Source organism: Procambarus clarkii, chromosome 37 (genome assembly GCF_040958095.1).
Source record: "Procambarus clarkii isolate CNS0578487 chromosome 37, FALCON_Pclarkii_2.0, whole genome shotgun sequence".
Lineage (NCBI taxonomy): Eukaryota > Metazoa > Arthropoda > Malacostraca > Decapoda > Cambaridae > Procambarus > Procambarus clarkii.
Window position 1 is genome coordinate 10007098 of NC_091186.1, and position 24909 is coordinate 10032006.

At 41.2% G+C, this 24909-nt stretch overlaps 2 protein-coding genes across 5 annotated transcripts in view; one reads left to right on the forward strand and one right to left on the reverse strand.

The window, feature by feature from the left end:
• Positions 1-693: 693 nt before the first annotated feature.
• Positions 694-21558, forward strand: LOC138372026 (intraflagellar transport protein 43 homolog). The gene is made up of 7 exons (XM_069337098.1): positions 694-1035; positions 6991-7104; positions 7490-7557; positions 11744-11802; positions 12592-12664; positions 16092-16227; positions 18353-21558. The coding sequence occupies exons 1-7, from the start codon at positions 997-999 to the stop codon at positions 18455-18457; spliced, it is 594 nt and encodes a 197-aa protein (XP_069193199.1). The 5' UTR covers positions 694-996; the 3' UTR covers positions 18458-21558.
• LOC123765776 (XK-related protein 7) overlaps positions 21496-24909 on the reverse strand; it is a 33267-nt gene continuing 29853 nt past the window's right edge. For all 4 annotated transcript variants that reach the window (XM_069337094.1, XM_069337095.1, XM_069337096.1 and 1 more), the window contains one exon: positions 21496-24830. In XM_069337094.1, coding sequence (XP_069193195.1) covers positions 24543-24830 — 288 coding nt within the window. In that variant the 3' untranslated portion in view covers positions 21496-24542. The remainder of the gene's footprint in view (positions 24831-24909) is intronic.

A 24909-nucleotide genomic window follows, 5' to 3' on the forward strand; every position in this document is an offset into this window, starting at 1 on the left:
ATAATAGTTTTTCACCGTCGTCTATAATTTATATGTAATTCATCGTGTTTAATGCAAATGTCAACTAACTGTTTTGATAATTAATCTTCGATTCCTATCCGGCTAACTCGTCGCGAACAGCTTCAAAGTCTCAGCATCCGGATTTGCGCACAGTTTATGGAAATAAAGTGTTACTGGAATTAAAACTAGTTTAATTTCTAATTTACGTAGTAAAAAGGTAAACAAAAAACTTGAATATATTGAAAATTGTCAGTGACTGCTCTTCTATCTTCCCTAATTTCCTGAAATATTGCAGCTTTTACAGCAGAGATTGGAATGCCCGTATCCAACTCAATTTTAGGCTTATCACATGCAGTTTTAGCTACTGCTACCCTAATCTATATGAAAGATTACAGAGAAAAGTATATAATTCATGACAACACAAAACTGCACATTTTACGCGTGCTCATAATTTATACAAGTGTATAAACAATCGCTAAATGCCCGAAACGCTTTGCGTAATAGTGGCTTTAGGCGTTGTATGTACTAGCTTTATCTATAAATCTATCAATTTTTGTAAAACCTCTTGTATGTATGTACTTTACCTGAATAAACATTTATTTATTTATTTATTTATTATTTAATTTGCCATTTTCATTGTTGAATTCCCTGGCCTGTGCAACCAATCAGGAGCGAGGACGCAAGTCACGTGGTCAGCGATGTAAATAAACACATTCCTCGAGTGTGAGGCTGACACTGCAGGGATGGTGGAAGAAAACCTAATAAAATAGATGAAGAAACATTACAAAACACCGGGAGCGCGGTAGAAGGAGAGAAGAGAGCCAGGCAATGAAGGCGGCCCAGTAGCCAAGAGAAGTCTCTCCGTGTCGAGCCCTTTTTGAGGCAATACTGAGCTGAATAAATCCTTCACACAACCTGCACGGACCATCAAGAAGAAGAATTGCAGAGGAATTGTCAGCATTATTTAAGAAACAGTAAAGTATCTCCAGAGCAACAATGGATTCTTTGGAGTTTAATATTTCGCCAAATAAGAAGGTGATTATTGTTGGTATTAAAGTGTCCACCATTGTGTGGGGGACAGGTAATCTATTTTCAGTCAGCTATCAGTTTACAACCAAAATGTTAGGTCACTTGGTAAACATTTTGATGATATAAATGCACTTCTTACAGCGCTAGGTACTAAATTATCTTTCATCATTTTAACAGAAACTTGGCTAAGTAATGACTATACTCAACTCTACAATTTAGCTGGTTATAAAGCCATTCATAACTGCAGGCCTAATAAAAAAGGTGGCGGTACAGCAATATATTACAAAGATACCTTCATTTGCAATAGTGTCATTAGTGATAGAGACGACTATTGTGAATATACCTTTGCCAAGTTCTCCAGTAAATCCCTTAAATCCTCCCTGATAATCGGTGCCATCTATAGATTTCCTAATACCAACATAGCTTTATTCTCAGACAATGTAAGGAATCTTATCATATATAACAATCTCAACAAAAATCACATCATTCTGGGAGGTGATTTCAATATTGACCTGGGTCTTCAAAACAACCCTTAAGTTGACTATTTCCGTAACAGCATGCACTCCTGTATGCTAATCCCCACAATCACCAAGCCCACCCGAGTGACTCAAACATCTGCCACTACCCTGGATCACCTATGGACTAATATAACAGCTCCCCTTACATCTGGGGTAATTTATGACAGAACAACTGACCACTATCCTACTTTCCTCATAGCAAACATTGACACATCACCACCAGAAACCAAAAAACTTTCATTCAGGCTACATAGTGAATCAGCTTTAGGCAATCTCTCTAATGCACTCCACAATATTCACTGGGAATCTGAATTTAATAATTCACAGGATATAAACTCATCAACTAACCTCTTTCTCTCCAAAACTCTAAGCCTCTACAACACTCACTGTCCCCTCCTTACCAAACAAGTAACTGATAAAAGAAAAAATGACCCGTGGCTCACAAGTGGCATAATTAAATCGATCAACAAAAAACATGAATACGAAAAGAAATTTAGGAGTGGCCTAGTTTCAATGGAAGTAGTTAAAAGGTACTCATCAGTGCTTACCAGTATCATAAGAAAAGCAAAACTTTCATATTATGAGACTAGATTCAAAGAAGCAAAAGGCAACATGAAAAGCGCATGGAATACCATCTCTAACATCCTGGGAACTAAACAACACTCCCACAACCAGATAACACTCTCTAAGGATGGCCTTACACTGTCATCTGACTTAGAAATGTCGAATGAATTTAATAGCTTCTTTTCATCGATTGGTGCTAACCTTGCAAATAAAATCCCACAGACTCAGACACATATCAACACATCTCTCAGGCAGCTATCCAAACTTTCTTCTCCTCTCACCAGTCAGCCCGTCAGATGTTGTGTCCATCATACACTCACTAAAAACCAAAGCTGGGAACATCAGTGAAATCCCTTCCATTGTATACAAAAGCGCCTCCCATGCCCTTGCGCCACCTATAGCTCTGCTGTTCAACAAATCCCTTGAGTGTCATACCTTCCCTGATATCCTTAAAAAAGCAAGAGTAACGCCAGTTCATAAAGGAGGTAATCCGTCAGACATAAACAACTATAGACCAATATCGAACCTACCCATACTATCAAAAATATTTGAAAAAATTATCTACAAACAGCTCTACTCCTATCTCGTAAAATTCGACATTCTTAGCCCCTGTCAGTTTGGATTCCGCTCTCAAAAGAGTACCAACGATGCAATTATTAATCTCCTTGATATAATTTACTCAGCCCTTGACAAAAATGAGTTTCCAATTGGACTCTTCATTGACCTGAGAAAGGCCTTTGATACTGTTAATCACGATTACCTCTTAAGTAAACTCCATCATTATGGAATCCGAGGCCATGCACTGGACTATATCCAATCCTATCTTAGTGATAGACACCAATGTGTAGCCATCAATAATATAATCTCTCCCATTCTACCAATAACTGTTGGAGTGCCACAGGGCAGCATCTTGGGACCTCTTCTTTTTCTTATATACATTAATGATCTGCCTAATGTCTCTAACATTCTGAAACCTATTTTGTTTGCTGATGATACTACCCTCATCTACTCCAACCCCAACCCACATACACTAAATGGTATTGTTAATAATGAACTAAAAAAAGTCCACTTATGGATGTCAACCAACAAACTAACACTTAACATAGAAAAGACCTACTACATCCTATTCGGAAGCAAATCTACAAATGCAATTCAGCTTCAGATTGACAATGTAAACATTAGCAATAAAAATGATGGAAAGTTTCTTGGCATATTCCTAGACAAGAGACTCAACTTCAGTACCCACATACAACACATAACTAAGAAAGTCTCTAAAACAGTTGGTATACTCTCCAAAATCAGATATTATGTTCCTAACTCTGCTCTCATCTCTCTATATTATGCACTAATCTATCCCTATCTCAACTATGGTATCTGTGCATGGGGTTCAACCACTGCAAACCACCTCAAGTCCATCATTACCGAGCAAAAATCTGCTATCAGAATAATATCAAATTCTGCTTTCAGACAACACACAGCCCCCTTGTTTAACTCCCTAAACATGCTAAACATAATCTCACTCCACAAATTCTCTTGTGTCAACTACATTTACAAAACCCTGTTCTTAAATGCAAATCCTTGTCTGAAACTCTTCCTGGACAGATGTAATAGGACCCATTATCACCACACCAGAAATAAATATCTCTTTGATATCCCCAGAGTTAAACTTAATCTGTGTAAACACTCTATGCAAATAAAGGGACCCAGTTTATGGAACTCACTCCCTACTGAATTGAAAAGCTGTCCAACTTTTACATCATTCAAAATCAATACTAAAAAATACCTAATTTCATCTTCATAGTTTTTCACTTTTTGCCTTAAAATTGCACTGTATCATTTGCTACCCAATCTCCCAACCTTTATGTTCCCAATTTGAACATCTTTACCATTGTGATCATTGCTGTTTTCTTATATGTGCTGCCAATCTGTTGTATGGTGTTTATAAATCTTGTTTATCTGTATCTTTTGCTACCCAGTCTCCCAATCTTTATGTACCCAATCTGAACATCTTTACCATTGTGATCATTGCTGTCTTATATGTGCTGTCAATCTGCTGTATGGTGTCTATTAACCTTGTTTAAATTACTAATCAAGCTGTCAATGTAATCAATCAGAGCTTTAATATAACAATGTGCTTTAATATACTTACTTATCTCTCTCATCTCATTTTTCTCTTGTAATGTATCTTTATCATTTATCAATTCTGATTGAAATTACCTACTTAAAATTATCTGCTAGATTAAGGACCTGCCCGAAACGCTGTGCGTACTAGTGGCTTTACAAGAATGTAAATACTGTACTATCCAATGTATTCTCACAAACCCAATGTACCTTCTTGTATATATATAAATAAATAAATATTAAACTTATCAAGTTCTCGGTAGTACAGGTGGGTCCGTTTTCGATTCACAATCAGGAATCCCAGGGTCGAGTCCCGGTGGGACAGAAATGGTTGGACACGTTTCCTAGCACCAAATGTCTCTGTTTAGCAATAAATAGGTACCCAGGAGTTAGGCAACTATTATGGGGTTGCATCCTGGGGAAGATCAGTAGTTCAATCTTGGGGGGGGGGGGACATTGATATAAGCCTAACGTGTGTATGATCTCGACCCACAATCGAGAATTCTAAGTTTGAATCCTGGGCAGGACAAATATGATTGGGCGCATTTAATAACCTGATCAATCCTGATTCCTCTAAAGGGTACCTGATCAACCAGGCCGCATATGTCACGATCGTCACAATAGGTACTAGCTAAACAGGAGGATGGGTTGAGTAGGTTCATAACTGATTGGACTTGAATTTGATTCCCAGGTAGGGCATGACATTTGGGAGTTATCTTACACCTAATGCCACTGTTCATCTGGCAGTAAACAAGTATCCAATAGTTGAGCAACTGATGTGGGCTGACTCATATGTCAGGCCGCAAGCAGCCGTGTCCAACAGCCTGGTTGAAAAGTCCAGCAACGAGGAGGCCTGGTCGACGACCAGGCCGCGGGGACGCTAAGCCCCGAAATCACACCAAGGTAACCAAGGTCACCTAATGCCCCTGTCCACTTAGCAGTAAACAGGTACCCAGAAGTTAGTCGACTTCTTGTGGGGTTGCATTCTGGGCTTCAGTAATTAGACCTTGGCGGGTGGGGAGAATGGAGACCTTGCTATACACTGTATATGCTGGCTGCCTGTCCCCTAACCCAATGAATTATGAAATTAATAATTAATTTATTTTTAAATTTAATTAATAATCCCATAAGTCAATAATTGACAATCAGGTTGCAACCCACATCAGTTGCTCAACTATTGGATACTTGTTTACTGCCAGATGAACAGTGGCATTAGGTGTAAGATAACTCCCAAATGTCAGGCCCTACCTGAATATCAAATTCAAGTCCAATCAGTTATGAACCTACTCAACCCATCCTCCTGTTTAGCTAGTACCTATTGTGACGATCGTCAATAGTCAGAAGTAGTACGTTCTTATCTTTTAGATAGTAGTATACTGACTAGTAATGATTTCTTTTAAAATAAATGAAGTTAAAACACAAACTTAAATTTTCCTATGCCTAGTATAGTACACATTTGTATTATATTAGGCCTCAGATATCATGTATTAGGCCGAGGGAGATTAGGATAGGTTAGTTTAGTTTGTCAAAGCAACTCAAGTAAAATATAGTTTTCTAGTTTGTCTAACGCAGTAGTTCAGATTTCTACATTCGTTGTATGTTAGTCATACAGGTTAGACGTCAGGAGCCGGTCAGCCGAGCGGACAGCACGCTGGACTTGTGGTCCCGGGTTCGACCCCGGGCGCCGGTGAGAAACAATGGGCAGAGTTTCTTACACCCTGATGCCCCTGTTACCTAGCAGTAAATAGGTACTTGGGAGTTAGTCAGTTGTCACGGGCTGCTTCCTGGGGGTGGAGGCCTGGTCGAGGACCGGGCCGCGGGGACACTAAAGCCCCGAAATCATCTCAAGATAACCTCAAGATAGTATATATATATGTACCATGATCCTCATTGTTACTATAAGTACTATACTACCAAAACAGGAGGATGGGCTGGCCAACTGGTCTCTCCACTGTACTGGCATGTAGGGCAGAGAACAGGAGATGCTTTTTCACCCATGGAACGGCCTACTCGCCGAAGCCATAAATGCCAAAACTGTGTTAAGTTTTAAAATCTTACCTGGAAAGAATCAAGGCAAATGGGGGACCTATGACAAGCTGCTGGCTACCTGTCCTCGTTGAGGTCACTAAGGTTATTGGCCCTCAGGAAAATCGGTTAATTTTATAAACTTGTGGAAATTGCTAATAGAAACATTAAATAATTATCTTAAAATTTTAGTACAGTATATACTTCTTAATACAATATATTTATTGATCTCATTGAATAAATATGATAATTAATTTTAACCTAATGATTCTTGGGAAATCATGATTCTTTTATGTACTGTTCAGTATACTAATATACTTTATGTTGGTGTTATGTCATCCCCACCATGCAGGTGATATAGAAACCGAAGTTTTGCATCCCATAGTGATAAAAAATACCTTGCAATAAACCATTTTACAGGCCCTTAGTATCGCTAAAGTTGTACTAAAGTTGTACTAAAGTATTGCTAAAGTTGTACATTGCTAAAGCAATGTATAGTTTGACAATTTTATGTACGAACCTAACTTAACATTAACATTTCCATTACCATTTTGTGAACCTTAAACGTTAATACTATATACATGATCTAATATTTTCAGTCTTTTAGGTTAAGTTTCTCTGTATTTACATATAACTTTTTGATATCCTGTATAATCATGTTCTATAATACAAACCAGTCTATATGCATGTATACAATAATTGCTTGTTTAAGTACCGAGTTTACTTTAAACAGATATCTCCTCGGAAAGGTCGTCGTGCCTTGGGCATGGGGTCAGATTCTATGGGCTTTGATGATGACATAGGTGTTAATGGCTCTCCACTAACATCAAATGCACCATCACCAAGGGTAAGATTATCTCTGGACTACACAAAAATGATAAACTTCACTTGCTTTATGTTGTACTGTGCTGTACAGTATGGGGTCCTAAGAATAAATATAATATAGTAATCATTAATCTTAATAAAATTTTCAATTAACAGTGGGCCACAAACTCAAAACAGGAAATATTAGGTTACAGTTCTTTTAAACAATAATTGTTTAAATTATTGTTCATAACTAAGTCGGCTATTGTGACATTAAGGGACTAACTTTCAAGTTTGTATTCAAGTTTGTGGTACAGTATGTGAATATTGTTTTTACTAAGCACTAAGGCTATAAGGGCAATGTATTATATTAAGTGGCAGTCTGAGAGTAGTGTCAAAATAGTGATCATTCTTGGTCATTTCCTCAGAATGTCCTTGCCTCAGGGCCTCCAGCGGGACGACGGGCTGGAGGTTGGGCCAACTCTGCTAAAGTTGGGTAATGTTTTTTTTTATTGTATTACTGTGTACTGTCTATTTTAATTCTCGTGACAAATGTACAGTATGTATTATGATGCTGTAATAATTTTTCCTTGATTTCTGTAGGGAGCTCCTTCGGCTCCCTGGAGATATCGGACTGATATATGCTATATTCCTTCAGTCAATGGAGTTCTGCCTACCAGGGACCACTAGCCAGAACATAGCCGCCTCAACTCCCCGTTTGTACTCCAATTTATCCATTCTTCTTCGGAAGTTCTTAGGGGCCAGGCGGCGTGGGTGTTACATCATACGTTTTGGTTGTTGTAACTTGTTGGGTTGGCTGCCCGCTTGGATGTCCTGGTTTTTGGTTTTCAGGACCCGAACCTGAGAGCATTGGTCACATTGACCTTGGTTCCGTCTTCACCTTCAGGTCCTTTCTCGGTGGGCGTGGTTCATCCTGCTCCTCCCCCCTCCCACCTGCTGTCGGCTTTGAGACGTATGAGGGTTTCGGAGTCGGGGCAGGGTTTAATTGGTGATGAGACTATGGAGGCTTTGGGGGCTGCCCTATTTCAGATGGAGATGGAGGCATTCGAGCCTGATCCTCATGCCTAGGCTTCTGGGTCTTACCAGCAGAACCCCTTCTGTGCTGCCTTTTTTTCAGGGGTGGAGGGCATGGGGCCTGGCTTGGAGGCTCCTGGGGCTGAGTAGTCACCCTAGGGGCTTGGACCCCCTTTGATCCTGCTTGGGTTTTAGTGCCCTCGTCGCAGAGTTTGTTGTTGCAGGTGGAGAGGTTTTCTTACCCTCTTCCCTGTATGGTACGAGTTTGATTTGGGGTCGACTCCTCCCCGGGTTCTGTTCCGGGTTCCCTTGGGTTCCTCGGCTCCCTCTTTCCATAGGTTTTCTGCCTCTCGCATCCTGCCCAAGGAGGTTTGGGAGGCTTTTGCAGCTTACATCCTGTGCGACCTGGATTGTGCCTCTGTGATGGATCCGTCCTACTATTTGTTCTATGATTTTCTACTCTTCTGCTGCTCAGTCCACCCTAGATGAAATTTCCTTCTCTACACATCCAAAAACTATTATGGACTTACTTCTATCTGCAGTGTTTTGTACCAGTTTACTGTTGGTTACCAGTTCTTTCCTAACTGCTTGCCTAAGATCTGCTTCTTGTTTGTCATTTCTGGCTTTGACTTCCAAACACACTTCCTTAATCATCTCTTTCTCTTTTACAACTCGTGCATTTGTCTCTCTTATTTCTTCTTTATACTTTTCTAGTTCTTTATTAGCCTCCTCTGTTTGAGTTGCCAATGATGTTTCTCGTGTGCGTGTGTGTGTGTGTGCGCGGGCGCGCGTGCATGACTAGCACACGTAGCGTTTTGGGCAAGTCCTTAATCCTATGTTCCCGGAATATGACCCCGCCAAATCGTTAAACAACCAGTATACATTTTACTGTTGGGTAAACTGAGGCTACAGTTAACACTTTGGTGCACCCCGCTCGCCACCCCTCAACTGTGCGATATGGGACCCAGGGTGTCACGGGAGTGCGCGTAAATTCTGAAAAGTGTATACTTTCTTCAACTTTGTCACCTTAATTCTCGTCCTACGAGATTAAATTTGGTATCATTGTGTTCGCAATAGAATTCTCTACAGCACTAAATGCATATAAACTCCAAAAGCCCGGCTAATTACCCGCAGCAAACAGAGAAAGTGCGAACGAGTTACCCAGGAGCGCGCAAACGCTATAAAATGTTTTCACTATTTTCACTCTGGTCACCTCAATTGTTATTCTAAGTCTTTCATTTTGGTCTCAATGGGTTTGCAATAGAATTCTCTAGAGGAATATTAGCATATAAAATAAAAAACCTGGTCACGCTCCAACCGCCGACGAGTTGAAGACGGGCCACGCGTTAGCCGCGAGTGAGTGCTCAGCCGCCTTCCAGCTACACTCCCAATTCCCGCCCTTTTCAAGCCTTTCTTTCGCAATTTTCTTCCTGGAAGGGCCTTGTTCATGATCACTATCCATCGTGGAGTAAGCGTAGATAGTTTCTAAAGCCGCAGTAAGAAATATAGCCACGGAAAATAGCCAAAATGTTCACACGTTTGAGATGCGAGGGGAGGCGACATTGGTCACAACAGTGGAGCGAAAACAATGGGCCCACGTCATGTGCCAAGTTGCCTGAGGGCCACGAGGCTCAACAAAGAAAATGGGAAGACATCGGCGCGCATTTTAAAACAAGTCCCCAAAAAATCGGATAGAAACCTGATTTTTGGCGATTATTTAAAGTGGATGACGCAATGCTGCGTCATCCCCAGAATTACCGCCAGTAAACGGATGACGCAATGCTGCGTCATGCCCGGGCGAAAGTGTTAAGGATTGACTCCCAGTAAATCCGTTCCGGCCAGGATACAAACCCAGGACAAAGCGCTTGTGAAACGCCAAGCGAGAGTCTTAACCACTACCACCATGAGGACTGCTTTTTCTTGGGGGAGTGTGGCACGGGTTTTGTCGGGCCCGCATGCTTGAATGGTGGGAGTCTGCTACTGTTCTGCAGGTTTACTTGGTGGGGGGGGGTACTTTTGAGCACCTCGATGCTGTATGCCTTTTTATCCCTGTGCTTCCTCGATTTTCATCTCGGCGACAGTAGGAAGTCTCTTGGCATTCTTTTCGTCATTTCCCCTCTCTTTGTAAGTTGTCTTGTCATTTCTTTCTTGGCTCTTTCATGTCCGTCATCTTATGTCCAATACTGACGCCTCTTATCGTGCGGCACTGGTGGAGCCGCTCCAGCTGGCGTTCGGGGTGGATGTTTCTTCCATTCTGTAAACTTTCTCGGGATTTATTTCACCTCTGGCCTGCTCTTGCGCCACTTGAGCCGCCCTGGTTCTTGGATCGGGTGCTCTCTCTCTTCTCTCTTCTCCACGGTTTGTGGTGGCCTCTTTGGTTCAAGATTGCTTCCCACAAGGCTCTGTTTCTGTTGGCAATGAGCTCTGGGAGCCGGGTTGGTGAGCTTCATACTCTCCTCCGGCACAGAGGTTTCTGCTCTTTTGGTCCTGGTGGACGTTTTGTTCAGTTGAGATGTCTCCTTTTCTGGCAAAAAACAATATGATGGGCTTCCGGAGGGGCCCTTGGGTTATTGATGCTTGGTTGATCAGGCCAGCGGTGCATTATGTGTTGTATCCCCTTGCGGCTCTGCACAGTTACCTGCATGCCTCAGCTTTTGATCTGATTTCCCTCGTTCCCTGTTCCAGGGCTCGGATCTCTCAGGTCGTCCGCAGGGTTATTAAGTCTAACCAGCCTGTGGTCTACCCTCGTGGCCATGATGTTCATAAATACTGTATACGGCTTTGGTTGCCATGTTTGGGAACATGGCTTGGGCTGACATTTGAGCATGGGGGTTTTGGTGGTTGAACTGGGTCCTGGCCGCCCAGTATTTGGTGAATGGTCCTGGTCCCAGTCGTTCAAAGTCGTCATTTGGCTTTGGGTCCCAGGTTGCAGCCAGTTGTCTCGTCTTCAAGTTGATGCACGTAATGCGGCTGCCTTTAAGGGAAGTCCTTCTTTTACTTGATCTTTGATTATGTAGCTCCAGGGAGCCAAAGGGGCTCCCCACAGAAAACCAGCGTTGAATGTAATGAAATGCCATTTTCTAGGTGAACCCCGGAGACTCCCTGGCACACCTCCCTCCCTCCCTATGGCCAGCGGTTTTGTTTTTATGCTCGGCCCCCGAACTGAGGTTTGCACAGCCGATGCAGGGCTTTCCCCCTCACCCCCCTGCGTGGGGGGGGGAGGTTGCACGGCAGCAATGGATGACGTTTGCTTGTTTCCTTGTTTTCTTTTGAGGGAGACATGGAATACCCCCCAAATACATGGGGGTTTCCTTAGGCCATTGCTCCCTACACATTTTTGAGGAGGCCATGCTCTGGCTAGTGGTCCCCAGTAAGCAGAACTCTATTGACTGAAGCCCCAGACTAATATAGCATACAGTATATCAGTCCGATAGCTCCATGGAGCCTCCGGGGCTCACCCAGAAAATGGGGTTTCATTACATTCAATGCTGGGTTTTTGTAAAAAAGTGTTTAATGTTACAAGTCAACTGAACAGATACTGTGCTGATATTGTTGCAGTATTGCTGAGCCTATAATTTGGATTTGCATTCTTTGCTGCACTGTACAGTATTTGCTTATTCTATTTTCTTCTACTCCTCTTTATTTAGGGGTTTTGGACCACCACTGGAAGATAGAAGGTTTCGGCGTAACTCGGACTCTGATCAAGGTGAGTTACGTGAGTCTGGCTATGTAAGGAAATGATGAAAAAGATCACTCAACTAGTGTTATATTAGTTATGTTGGTTGGTTCCAGATTATTGTATTTAAAATATTCATCCACTTGGATTGGTCAGTAGAGTGACAACTTTGTGGGGTCAGCATTTGATCTCCAATGATCCAAGTGGTTGGGTACTGTTCCTATACTCAACCTTCGTATCACTTCCAAGTGCCACTTGGGCATACTGACTTTGCAGCTTCTCTTCATAATTACCTTGCCTTTCACAGCAACACATCCCGGAACATTAGTAAATAACCCTAGACAGTTTCCTTGTTTTGCAAAGACTTACTCAGTCCTTTTGGATTATAATATGTTGTTCCTTTATTACTGTACAGTATTGCCACTTCCAATATTGGTTTGAAACATTGACCATGAATGGGCACCATACAATATAATGACTCCAACAATTCATTTGAATAGAAAGGTTAAAAACTGTTTGGTCTGACTAATAACTGGATGGGTGACCACACAGTCTTGCCCCTCGGTTCTGGTAACCTCGGTAAACCTAACCGGCATCATATCCCTGGCATTGTTAAAACAGTATAGTATATCATACGTACAAGTACTGTGTATAATGCTGGATGAATTTAACAATAAATGTCTGTTTTCAGTGTGTTCTACATTATAAAATATCATGAATACATTAAACAATTCTATATTGCTTGAAAAACAAACATTCAAGATATATTGATTCTGTTGATAGAGAAAGTGCATTTAAGTAATCTTACAATGTTTTCAGACATGCCTGTAATACCAGACCTTGATGATGTGGTGGAAGAGGATTTTACTCAACAGATTGCTAACGCCCCAAGGTAAGTGCACAGTGGACGTAACTGCACATGATGTTTACTCTGTTGCTGCATCGGGTAATGACCAGTGGCATGAAATGCAAAATACGCCTTTTTTTATTAACCCTTACATGGTTCCAGTTGCTGTCTATGAATACCTCCTGTGCTTGGGTCACCAAAATGTGATTTTCTGTTGTGGGGCAGACCTTTGTGGCTCCCTGACACTACTATACACTGAGATGGTGCCATCTACTAGGTTGCATTAGCTGTGGTGTTCTTTAGGCCTATTGGGGACAAGAGCCAAAACCTGGTCCCCCTCACAGAGGTGCAGGGAGTTGATATATATTTTTGCTACCTCACTGGAGGAAGGCAACCAGAAAGTTGGCAAATGAAAAGAAACTACTGCTGGATTCAAAAGAGACTGAGGCCTCAAACACTCCCCTGCACAACCCCCCCCCCCCAACCTTGCCTGGAGGGGAAAGTGGGGGAGGCTCGCTCTGTTTGTTCACGCCTGGTCTCGTGATTCGTGGGCATTTTGGGTCATGTCATCTGACTTCTAGTGGCGTTCAGCGGCTTATCCTCCCTCGGGAGGTTCGGGGCTGGCGGAGCAGGTTTCTTCCCCTGTGCTTCAAGTCGTGTTGGAATGGTTGCGCTTGGACGTGGTTGAAATGATCCCATCCCTCCGGTGGGTTTTCCGCCTGTTTCCAGTGCCGAAACAGGATTGTGCGGATCTGAGGTTCATTCTGGACTTGTCCCGTCTGAACCAGTGGATTCCTTGCCCCTCCTTTCAAATGAGCACTCTCAGGTTTGGCTTCTTTTGGAGCCGGATGCCTGGGTGGTATCCCTGGACCTCGAGGACATGTATTGGCATGTTCCTATTCATCCGGGGTTCAGGGATTGGTTAGGTTTCATGGTGGGGTGTCTTGCTTACTGCTTATGTTGCCTTCCTTTTGGCTTGAATTTGGCACGCATCTTCCCCAGGTCGTAGTGACTCGTTTGCATCTGCTAGGGGTTCGGGTTCTGGCCTACCTTGACTGGCTGGTGTGGGCTCCCAGCCAGTCTGCTTGTCTGCTCGTCAGGGGTGTGGATCTTTCCCAGCTTGCCAGGTTCGGGTTCTTGGGGAACTAGTGGAAGTCCCATCTGGTTCCATCCCAGGTTCAGACCTGGCTGAGTCTTGTTTGGGACTCTCGGACCGCTTATATGCCTCTCCCTCCAGAGGCGTTGCTGTGGTCCCACCTTCAGCTGTTTCTGGGAGGTCCCGGGTCACTTGGTGGCTGCTCGTGAGTCCGAACTTCGCCGTGCTGGTCAATCCACTGGATCTGGTTTGGCTTCGGCGTCTGTTTTGGTTCCTTCAGAGATGCCCCTTCTGCCTCTCTCACGATCGTTGGGTTCGTCCTCCGGGGACCTTGCGTCGGTTGCTGCGTCGCTGACTTCCTCTTCGGGGTTTTCAGGGTTCAGTGTCTTAGCGCCTACCCGAGCCTTTGCTCGATGTGCTCATGGATGCATCGTCTCATGGTTGGGGCTTTGTGACCATTGCTCACCAGGCTGGCCAGGGGCAGTGGGGTCCATCCTTCTGTCGGGCTCACAGCATGGTGCGGGAGTTTACGGCAGTTTGGCTGTCACTTCGGAAGATTCGGGTCTCTCGGGGTTCAACCATCCAGCTCCATTCGGACTGTTCTCCGGTGGTTCAGTGCCTGAACTGTGGCGGTTCTCTTCGGTCCTTGTCTCTTTGGGGCTGGTCGCTTTGAGTGGCTCGTCTGCTGGCTTCTCAGGGTTTGGCTCTCCACGAGGTTCATATCCGGGTTGTGTCCAGTGTCCTAGCGGACAGCCTGTCTCGGTTCATTCCCCTGTCCATGGAATGGACAGTCGACACCGACTCCTTCAATTGGCTCTGCCGGGTGTACGGACTCCAGGAAGTAGACCTCTTTGCGTCAGCGTGGTCTTGGCATTTGCCGATATGTGTGGCACCCTTCCCCGACTGCGAGGCTTTCGCGGTGGACAACTTTTGGCAGGACTGGTCGAGGTCCTGACCTATAATATTGCCAATTGTATGGTGATCAGGTGGCTTTATTGATGGTGTCCTACCTGAGAGCTTCGTTTCAGCGATGATATGACGTTTCCTGGCGTTCTTTCCACCATTTTCTCTATCTTCGTAGGTTGTCTTCTATTTCTGATCGGGTTGTCTTGTCCTTTCTGTCTTGGCTTTTTCAGGACCATCATTTGATGTCTAATACTGTCGCCTCGTGTCATGTGGCATTGGCAGAGCTTGCGTTCAGGGTGGATGTTACTTCTGCCCTGTTCCATAAGCTTTCTCATGCTTTGTTTCACCTCCGGCCTGCTCATGCGCCGCCTGCTACATACTGCTGTATGTACTGAGTGAATCAACCACAGCAGCCTCCCGGGTAAGTCTCTTTTTCCTTATCTTTGGTTATGTAGCTCCAGGAAACTGAAGGGGCTCTCCACAGAAAACCAGCATTGAATGTAATGAATCGCCATTTTCTGGGTGAGCTTCGGAGGCTCCCTGGCAACCCTCCCTTCCTCCGATTGGCGGTATTCGCGTGGTTGATACTTGGCCTTCAAACTGGAGTGGCTGGGTCGCTGGTGCAGGGTGTCCAGGGCTCCCCCTCTTTTTCTCCCAGGGGGTCCAGGTCTCCCCTCTTGTCCTCCCGGGGGGGGGGGGGGGGGGACATGCGACGTGGTGATGGAGCATGACGTTTGCTTGGGATTGGAGGAGGTTCTACCTCTCTGTTCGGTTTTCGGTTGCAATTTACTTACCATGTGGGGTCTGTTTTGTTATTCCTACCTTTCTGGGTACCTAACCCCGGTCAATGGCAGGTAAGGAAAACCTCCAACCCCAGGGGGGGGGGTTTCTAGGGCCATTGCTCCCTGTACCTGTCTGAGGGGGCTCTTGTGGTTCCTGGTAGGTTGAACTCCATAGACTAATGCCCAGTCTAATGATTCGCATATTAGCCCGATAGCTCCGGGGAGCCTCCGGGGGCTCACCCAGAAAATGGCATATCATTATATTCAACACTGGTTTTTTAGTAATGCCCAGGAAGGTAACGAAGGCTTTCAGGATTTTTCCCTAACGTGGCAAACAATTGCCAGAGGTCTTTAGTGTTGAAAGATGTCCATATAGAATATTTAGGAACCTTGAATGTTAAGAGGCACATTAAACCATCCACAAGCAGCAGAAGGATTATCAGTCTATCACTTGAGGGCAACAGGAGCAGTTTAAGGGGTTAAGAAAATGTTTTGTTTATAAATTTACATATTTCTGTTTTTGATGCAATGTCTGTATTGTACTGTATCTTCAACTTTCTTGGTCTGAAATATTGTAATTATGTTTGCTGCAAGGTATTGTATTGTCATATTGGACTACACTGCTCAAATTGTCTCAGAAATTGTATTATCATCTAGAACTTCAGCACTGGCCATATTTTTGTTGCAGTGTTGCCATCAACCTTGTTGCCACATATAAGGAGCTGGACTCAGACTTGCTGCGTCATGCTGCATTTTCAACCTTGGATGATATAGACCTGCGAATCCTCGCCAACGGCCTGGCAAACGAGGCTGATATACGAGAGGTGAGTTTTATGTCTCACACCAGTGCTCGTCAGAAGCCTGTTTGGTGAACCACATTAATGTGGCTGAAGAGTTTATATTCAACCGCATATTCTGTATTTACTATCTTCTGATTTAGGGCTTCTATCCCTCTAACTATTTTTCTAGCATCAGGGCTTAGCTGAAAGAGGAGTTCTCCATAACTCTTTTTTGTTATTTCAGGGTGAAGAAAAAAGTGAATTACTATAGAACATATTACACTTATTTATACAATTTGTACAATGTTTAAACCTCCATGGTTCATTCTCAAGTGATAAGAAATTACAAAACTCATTTATTTATACCAGTACAGGGTCAGGTGATAAACAAGTACAATAAACGTAAAGACAGGGGGATACATAGGGGATAAATGGGGGATAAAGCACATACAAAGATTAATCAGGTGTAATAGGCAATAAGATTAATCTTTGTATGTGCTTCGTCCCCCATTTATCCCCTATGTATCCCCCTTGTCTTTACCTTTATTGTACTTGTTTATCACCTGAAAGTCAAGTAAAAAAAAAAGACTTTGACAGAATCCCCCTCACACAAGAGGATGTTCTGGAAACTGGAACATGCTGGAGGGGTGATACAGACTTTTGACATGGATGAAAAATTATCTAACTGACTGATCATATCGGACTGTAGGAGTGTAACTAGTGGAGTACCACAGGGTTCAGTGCTGGCACCAGTAATGTTTGTCGTCTATATAAAGAATTTCCCAGTAGGAATACAGTTCTATATGAACATGTTTGCTGTTGATGCTAAGCTTCTAGGGAAGCTAAGAGACTTAGATGATTGTTATGCCCTTCAAGATGACCTGAACAGAATAAATGTATGGAGCAACACTTTAGAAATGGAATTCAATATGAATAAACACCACCTCATGAAATGTGGAATAGGAGAAGATAAGCCACTTGCAATCTACTAATTATGTGGAAAGATGCAAAGGAACTCTGACAAAGAAAAATATTAGTAGATTGTCACCTGGTGACTACATAAAGGACATTGTGCAAGGAGCATATTCTATGCTTTCCAATTTCAGAATCACTTTTAAATATTTGAATGGTAAAATATTATAGGAATTGTTCATGACTTGAGACCAAAATAGAAATGAGGAGCAGTTCTATAGTTCCCATATCTCAAGAAGTACATCAATAAAGTGGAAAAGGTGCAAAGACATGTTACAAAGTGGCTTCTGGAACTGGAAAAACAAGATCTAATACGAGAGGCTAGAGGTGTCAAATATGCCAACAAAGATAGAAGAAAAAAGGTGATATAATCATTACATACAAAAATGTAACAGGAATCGACAAAATTGACAAAAAAAGGAATTCTTGAAACCTGCAACTTCAAGGACAAGAGTTCATAGATTTAAGCTAAGGAAACAAAGTTGCTGGAAAGAACTAGAAATAACTAATAACTAGAAGGAGAAATAACTCTTTTTGCAAACAGTGGTAGACAGTTGGAACAAGTTAAGTAGGTGGTGGTGGCCTAAACCATCAACAGTTTCAGAACATATAAATTGTCATGCACACTTCCATGGAAATAAACATTCCATTCACCTGGGCTGTATGGGTTCTATGATAAATAACCTAAATAAATAATCCACCGAGGACAGTTGGAATGAACATGCATAACTGGCCGACCCCTCACAGTGTTCAAGAGAGAACTGGATAAGCACCTCCAAAGGATACCTGATCAACCAGGCTGTGACTCATACGTCAGGCTGCGAGCAGCCGCGTCCAACAGCCTGGTTGATCAGTCCGGCAACCAGGAGGCCTGGTCGACGACCGGGCCGCGGGGACGCTAAGCCCCGGAAGCACCTCAAGGTAACCTCAAGGTAACCTCAAGGACCCCCATGCATGTGAGCATCAGCCTCACATGCGTGGGGTCCACAGTTTGAGACCCATATATCCCAGGTGAATGGAGTGTTTATTTCAGAGCATCATATGACAAAGAGTACTGGGATGACGGGAGACACCGCGAGAGTAGCACTCATCCTGTAACTACATAATTACACACATATACTGTATACATATATTCACATGTGCATGTATTCACATCACAGACTTACATACACAGTGCTCTAATATCACTACTTCCCAGCCGGACATTGAATGGAAGTGGGATACAATCTTCACCGAGGTGTCATCAGACCTACGCACTGAGTGGGAACCAAGTGACGAGTCCAGTGAGCGTGAAACATCTTAGTAATGTAGGTGGGAGACCTGAGGTCAGATAAGTTACCCTTTCATCTCACTGCATCCTTATTCACTTTGTTGTGAATTTTAGAGAAACCAGAAGTTGAGGAAGTGTATGAAAGTATGTTATGTATTGAAAGGACTTATGTTAAGGGCATATTCAGTTGATGTGAACACAGCTGTGTGAGTTGATGTGAACACAGCCGTGTGAGTTGATGTGAACACAGCCGTGTGAGTTGATGTGGCTGCTATATCACTACTAGTCATTGAGTACGATTGCTTTCTGAATGCTATAAAATCTTTATGAATTACATATGAAAAAGTAAAATGGATCTCAGTTTTTATAAATAACATTCAAATGAAGCACAGTAATCAGTTTACAAATCAAATTTTTGTGGGGTATAATTTAATTTTAATTGGAAACAGTAATTTACCTGTTCATTTGTTGACAATTTTGAGAGTTCTACTCCCACAGCCTTTCCTGGTGAATTTCTAGTCTTCGTTGCTCGAAAGCCGATGTAACCAACACAGCCAGGCTGATCCAGTAACTCCAGCAGGAACTTGTCAAGCTCTCTCTCGAAAGCTCTCACTGTTGTTCCTGCGACATTTCTTACATTTGTTGGGAGGAGATCATATAGCCGTGCGCCTCTGATATTTACAATGCTTGAGGCAGAGATGCACCTTCATTTCTCTATTGTTCAAGACATTAAGTCAAAGCTCCGTCCACCATGTGATAAATGTTATTGGTTGTTTCCAAGGGAAATAGACTGATATGCAAGTATGTGCAAGTACAGGAGTAGAGCTGTGCTCATTGCGGTTCTTCTTCTCTATTTAATTAAACATAAATACTAAAGTATTTGTAAAGTTTCTAGTGGCCTTCACACATGCTGACTCTTGGAGCGACTCCAACTGTCTTCTTTCAGACCCACTCCAACCCATCTACTCTTTGTGCTGCTCCAGTCATCTACTTTTGGAACTGTTCTAACAATCTGGTCTTGGAACCACTGCACTCATTTGTCCTCACTACTGTTCCAACTATCTGCTTTTGGTCCAAGTCCAACCATCTACTCTTAGAACCACTCCAACCATCTGCTATTGGAGCTGGTCTAACCATCTGTTACTTAGTTTATGAAGGACTTCTTTCTTGTCATTTCTATACAGTCTTTTAAGCAATTTGAAAATGCAACTTAATTTTGTACTGAAGTGATGGTTGAACCAAATCTTCCTATGTGCCATTTATTACCTTCTACATTATCATCATATATCTTGCTGTTCATTCCTTCCAACGTCTTTAGTCTTTCTTCGTGCTGTAGTTCATATTTCTTTATCCTCAGATCCATTTTCATGTATCATCTCTTCAAGTTCAGTTTGGCCTCTTGCATAACCTCTGTAAGGAGAGTTTAGCCTCTTGTATCACCTCTCAAAGGTCAACTTTCTTAACTAATAAATGAGCAAATGTTCTATAAAATTCTACCTTGCTTTCCTGTACACTGGCATTTACAAATTCTAATTTCTCCTAAATCATATCCTTTGTTTGTAGTAAATTTTGTTTCCTTCCTTTGTATACCTGATGTTTATTTATGTCATTTATTTTACTGGTTTCCCATGTATTTGGTAGCTTAACTTCACTGGAATGATCTTTCACTAATTCATTTAACATTTGAATTCCATCTACAGTCTTGATTTTCAGCTGTAAGATTAACTTTTTTATTTTCAAGGTGATTGTTTACATCCATTAGGTCAAATGTTTTTCTTTAATGGCTCCTGTTTTTCACCTCAAGTTTTCTCACCATATTTATAATATATTCCAGGCTTACCTTGTCTAAAAAGTCACAAGAATCTTCTCTACTTTGTTCCATGTCTTGTGGAAGCAACGCCGTTGTGTCCGCACCTGCCATGTTGGGCGTGTGCTCATACATGTGCCTCTGTATTAATGGGTTAACCTGACTGGCAAGGTTCTGTTTATATTAAAATTAATAGCAAGATCTTAAATATTGTATAATTTAGTAGTTATTTATGCATAGTCACAGAGATGTCACACTTGTGTAGGTTGCTTCATTATTACTCTTATTGACACTTGATACTGATATATAGTCATGTCTATGATAAATTTAGTACAGTTATAAGTGTCCTTATTTCAACAGCAATAGTTATATATTTGAATAAATATAACCTAACCCACGTAAATGACAAGAAATGAAAGTGATGAAATTTCGGTCCGTCCTGGACCTTCATCAAGTTGTAACGTAGCAAAAGTGGGACTGTGTGTCAAGGTCAGGTGTGGGTTGGGCTATTTATCTCACCTACATTATTGTGACTTATTCTCTGCATATTTTAATACAAAAATTTGCACAACTGATATTGACTCTTGGCACTAATGAAATACAGTACTGTACTGGACCCCCAAGGAGAGATTGGTTGGCTATGATTCCTCCATTATGCAATGTCAGTACAGTGGAACTTTCTTTTTATTGTTTATTTTATTTGTCCTACATTTACACAGATTTTACACATGACGGCTAGCTGCACCTCCCCAGAAGTGATACTGTTGTATAAATATTTTATATATCAATGTCTCATGAGTGCTAAATGGCTCCTTGCCTCAATACCTCTTACCTTTGGCTTAAAAATACCCTTTATATGCCATGGTCCAACCAATTGGACTGGTTAGTACAGTGATGCCCTTGCTTTTTGCAGGTCAGCATTCAACTCTCGGCGGTCCAAGTAATTGGGCACCATTTTTTCACTATGCTCCTATCCCAGCTCCTTGTCCTCATATCCCTTCCATGTGCTATATAAATTCATACTGACTCAATGATTTCTCCTCATAATTTCTTCCTTTGGCTTAAAACCATCGTCATCCCTATTCCTTGACACCCGGATCCTTCTGGGAGTGCCGGTCACTGGAGACGGTCAGCCTCTTGCAATCACACCCAGACATTATGCTCGCACAATAAGTGTTAGAAGGAACACTTGCAGAGACATTTATGTTTGCTAATCCTCCTTTTTCCTCTGTTTTCTTTAGGGACATCATTGACAAACTTTAGATTTTGTATAAAATCTTTATTGTATACAAATTTGTTTATCTTATTCAGTAAACACTGAAAGCAATGCTGTGTTTTTATAAAGGAACATTCAATATAAATATTCGAGTAACAATTCAAGGGTAAACTTAAAGAAAAAGAATGAGAACTTATGCAGTGTGTCTGATTATGGAAAAACTATTTGGAAAATACATCAGGAAAGTTTCAAGATGCATTTTGAATACTTCAAAGTTTGAAGAATACTTATTGAATACTTATTGAAAGTTTAAGGCACCCGCAATACATTTTGAAAGCTTGGGTCATCAAAATAACATCCTGAAAATTTCAAGAACCTAAAAAAAAAAAAAGCATATTTTCATGTGGTTAAATAAGAAAGAACACTCTACAACTTTGTATAAAACTTTTGTATAAAATAAATCTATCGCAAACATTCATGGCCGATCCCAAATCGTCTAGATCTTGTATGGTATTGTGATTGTTCTTCATGTGCGTGTTTCATAAAGTCGTTGTTTATCACATTTATCGAAATTAATTCTAGTACCAATTTCATAAAATTGAACTTAACTAAATATTTATATTATGCTTTCCTGAAATGTATTTATTACAGACCTTTAATTTAATAAAATTTATAAATGGCAAAGGAGGTTTATTTACTGAATAATAATAATAATAATGTGATTTTTATATGTAGCCTTTTTTTCCAATCTTTGAATGCTTTACCAAAACTCATTACAGAAATTTATTATGTTCACATGAAAACAAAAGTACATAATAATTAGCTACTGTATTTCCATTGTGGCATATTGTTCATGACACCAATTTTTAGTTCTCTACCTAGATTATTAGATTATCTATCACTCTATATCTCTCTCTCTCTCTCAAGAGAGAGAGAGAGAGAGTGATAGATATAGATAATGAGAATGAGACGCTAATGGGGTTCACCATAAGTCGTCAGTGTTAATGTTCACCAAGTTGTCTTTGTAAAAAAAAATTTAGTACTGGTATAAATAGCACAGCCACTGTATTCCTGAGGTTGAGCTTTAAAATATTCCTCAAAATATTGCATTTTGTGTTGCAGTGTTAAAACGTAACTTGACTGGCATACATCCTACACATCAAAGTTGTAAATAATACTGTGAAAGATAATGTACATTATCATCCTTACTGTATACCTAATCTTGTGTGACTATTGGTACACTATTTATGAATATGATATAGTGAGCATACCTATAAATATACTATTTATGAATATGATATAGTGAGCATACCTATAAGTATTAAAAAAAAAGAGCACAGTAGCGGTAAAAAGGAAACACAGTATATAAACAGTAGAGCCACAAGTCATAAAGGGGACAAGGCACTTATAAATGCTAAATAAACACATAACTTTTTACTTAAGGCATTTGACTAGGCTTTATTTATATATTTTAGGCATAAAAAGCATAAGAAGATTTCTCCATTTTCTCCTTTATTACATATTTACTGACTGGCAATAATCCTTCAAAATGCTAGGCAAAAGATATTTCTGGTATATTTATCATCTGGTGAGACCATTTGTATTTGTAATAAAAAATTGCATGTAGTCTCAAGGAATAAAATCCTTGGATGAGTGTATAGTTCCGAGTTGTATAATCCCTGGACGTGCATATACAGTAGTCCGAAGGAGAATAATCCAGGAAGAGCATGTAGTTCCAGGGAATATAATCCTGGGAAGTATGTGTAGTCCTTAGAAACATAATAATTACTGAAACAACAGCTATACAGTATTCATACAACCTCATATAATATTGTTCATCTGAAAAAAATAATAATTCTTCATTGATGAAGATTTCTGCCAATTATAATTATTTTTACCAGCCAGCAACACTTCCAAATAAATGCAGTATGTCTTTAACTCCCTAACTACTTAGGCTATTTTGATGCCTTATCTGTCTTGCAAAAAATAATCTAATAAATGTTTCGTTTGGCACTTTAATGAGCGTCCAGGAAAAATGAAAATCCATCTAAAAAGTATCTGCCTGTTGTGGTTTAGCTGTAGTGGTGTGGAGATATATGGATTGAGGTGAGGTGCTCACGAGATTAACATGGTTCATTTATTTTCATCGTTTCTCGCTTTTATGTTGTACTGATGTGTCGGTAGTTGTATTCATATTCAATCATTTTGGAAATATATACATATGTACACAGATGTGTGTATAAAATTACACACATATTTGCTCTTGGTAAAAGTTCAGTGGTTAGCATGGCTGGCCTGTGCATGCGGTCACTGGAGGGTGGTGCTCCAGACATGGCCCACATCATTTGACTAGGGTACTGGAAGGGAACTATGGGACTAATATGGCAAACAATCGACAGAGGTCTTTAGTATCAAATGACATTCCCCTAGGGCTTTTGAATAAAATGGGACCACCTTAAATCATCTCCAGGCCATTGAAGCATATGGGTCAATCGCTCACAAGCGACTGGGGTAGTGGTGTAAAGGTTAAGCAGGCAGGATCTTAAATAATTTGACAAATACATATAGTTACCTATAATTATATAATATAAAGAAACTAATAAAATAGCTAAAATATGACCAGAATTAGGGCATCTTGTTTCTCTATACAGTAAATTCCGCCCTGTTTGTTGTTTCTCGTACCGGGACTGTGTATCTAGAACTCTCATCCAAAATTTTGTTAATTTGTTTTGCATTTCTGTAAATATTTAAATAATATATATATTCTATTCAGTATATAGTAGTTTGATAAAATATGAATGTTAAAGTGATAGTACTGTAAAAGACACGAGATATTAAGTAATTATTGTGAACGAGAGAGTAAGGAGGCATTGAGTACTTCACGAACACGTTGTCTCCTTCAAATAAAGTGATGCTAATGTAACAGTTTATTTGAAGGAGTAATACAGTCCAGTCCAATCATTTGTCTTATTTACAGGTAAAACAATCAATGTTTGGACTGGGCTTACCCCTATATATTTCAGATAAGGGAAGAGTTTACAGTAATTATTGCACATATTCCCACATACTTCATAATTATTTATCGTTACGTTTAGTTATGGTGTTTCAGTTTGGTTGGGTGACCTTTGTTCTCTTCTTTCTGTGAATTCTCTTAAGCGTTTCTGTGCTTCTGCCCACTTCTGCCGTGCCCAGATGCTGTCCTGGTCAGGGTGACAACAGCTGTAATACAACGTCAAGAACAACACACCTCCCGCAGTTCCCCCAAACATCACACCAATGCCGTAGTTGTGGAAGTAATTATCGGGAGCGCCGTAGTGCCAGAAAATAGCGATGATTATGTGCTCCCCAAAAGTTATCACATAGTAGAGCGTGATACGCAAGATCTGTGGTGGAAAAATAGACAATTTTACTAAAGCGGTTATTTCTGGGAGGCCCAATCAGTAGCTCCCAGGAGCTTATGTG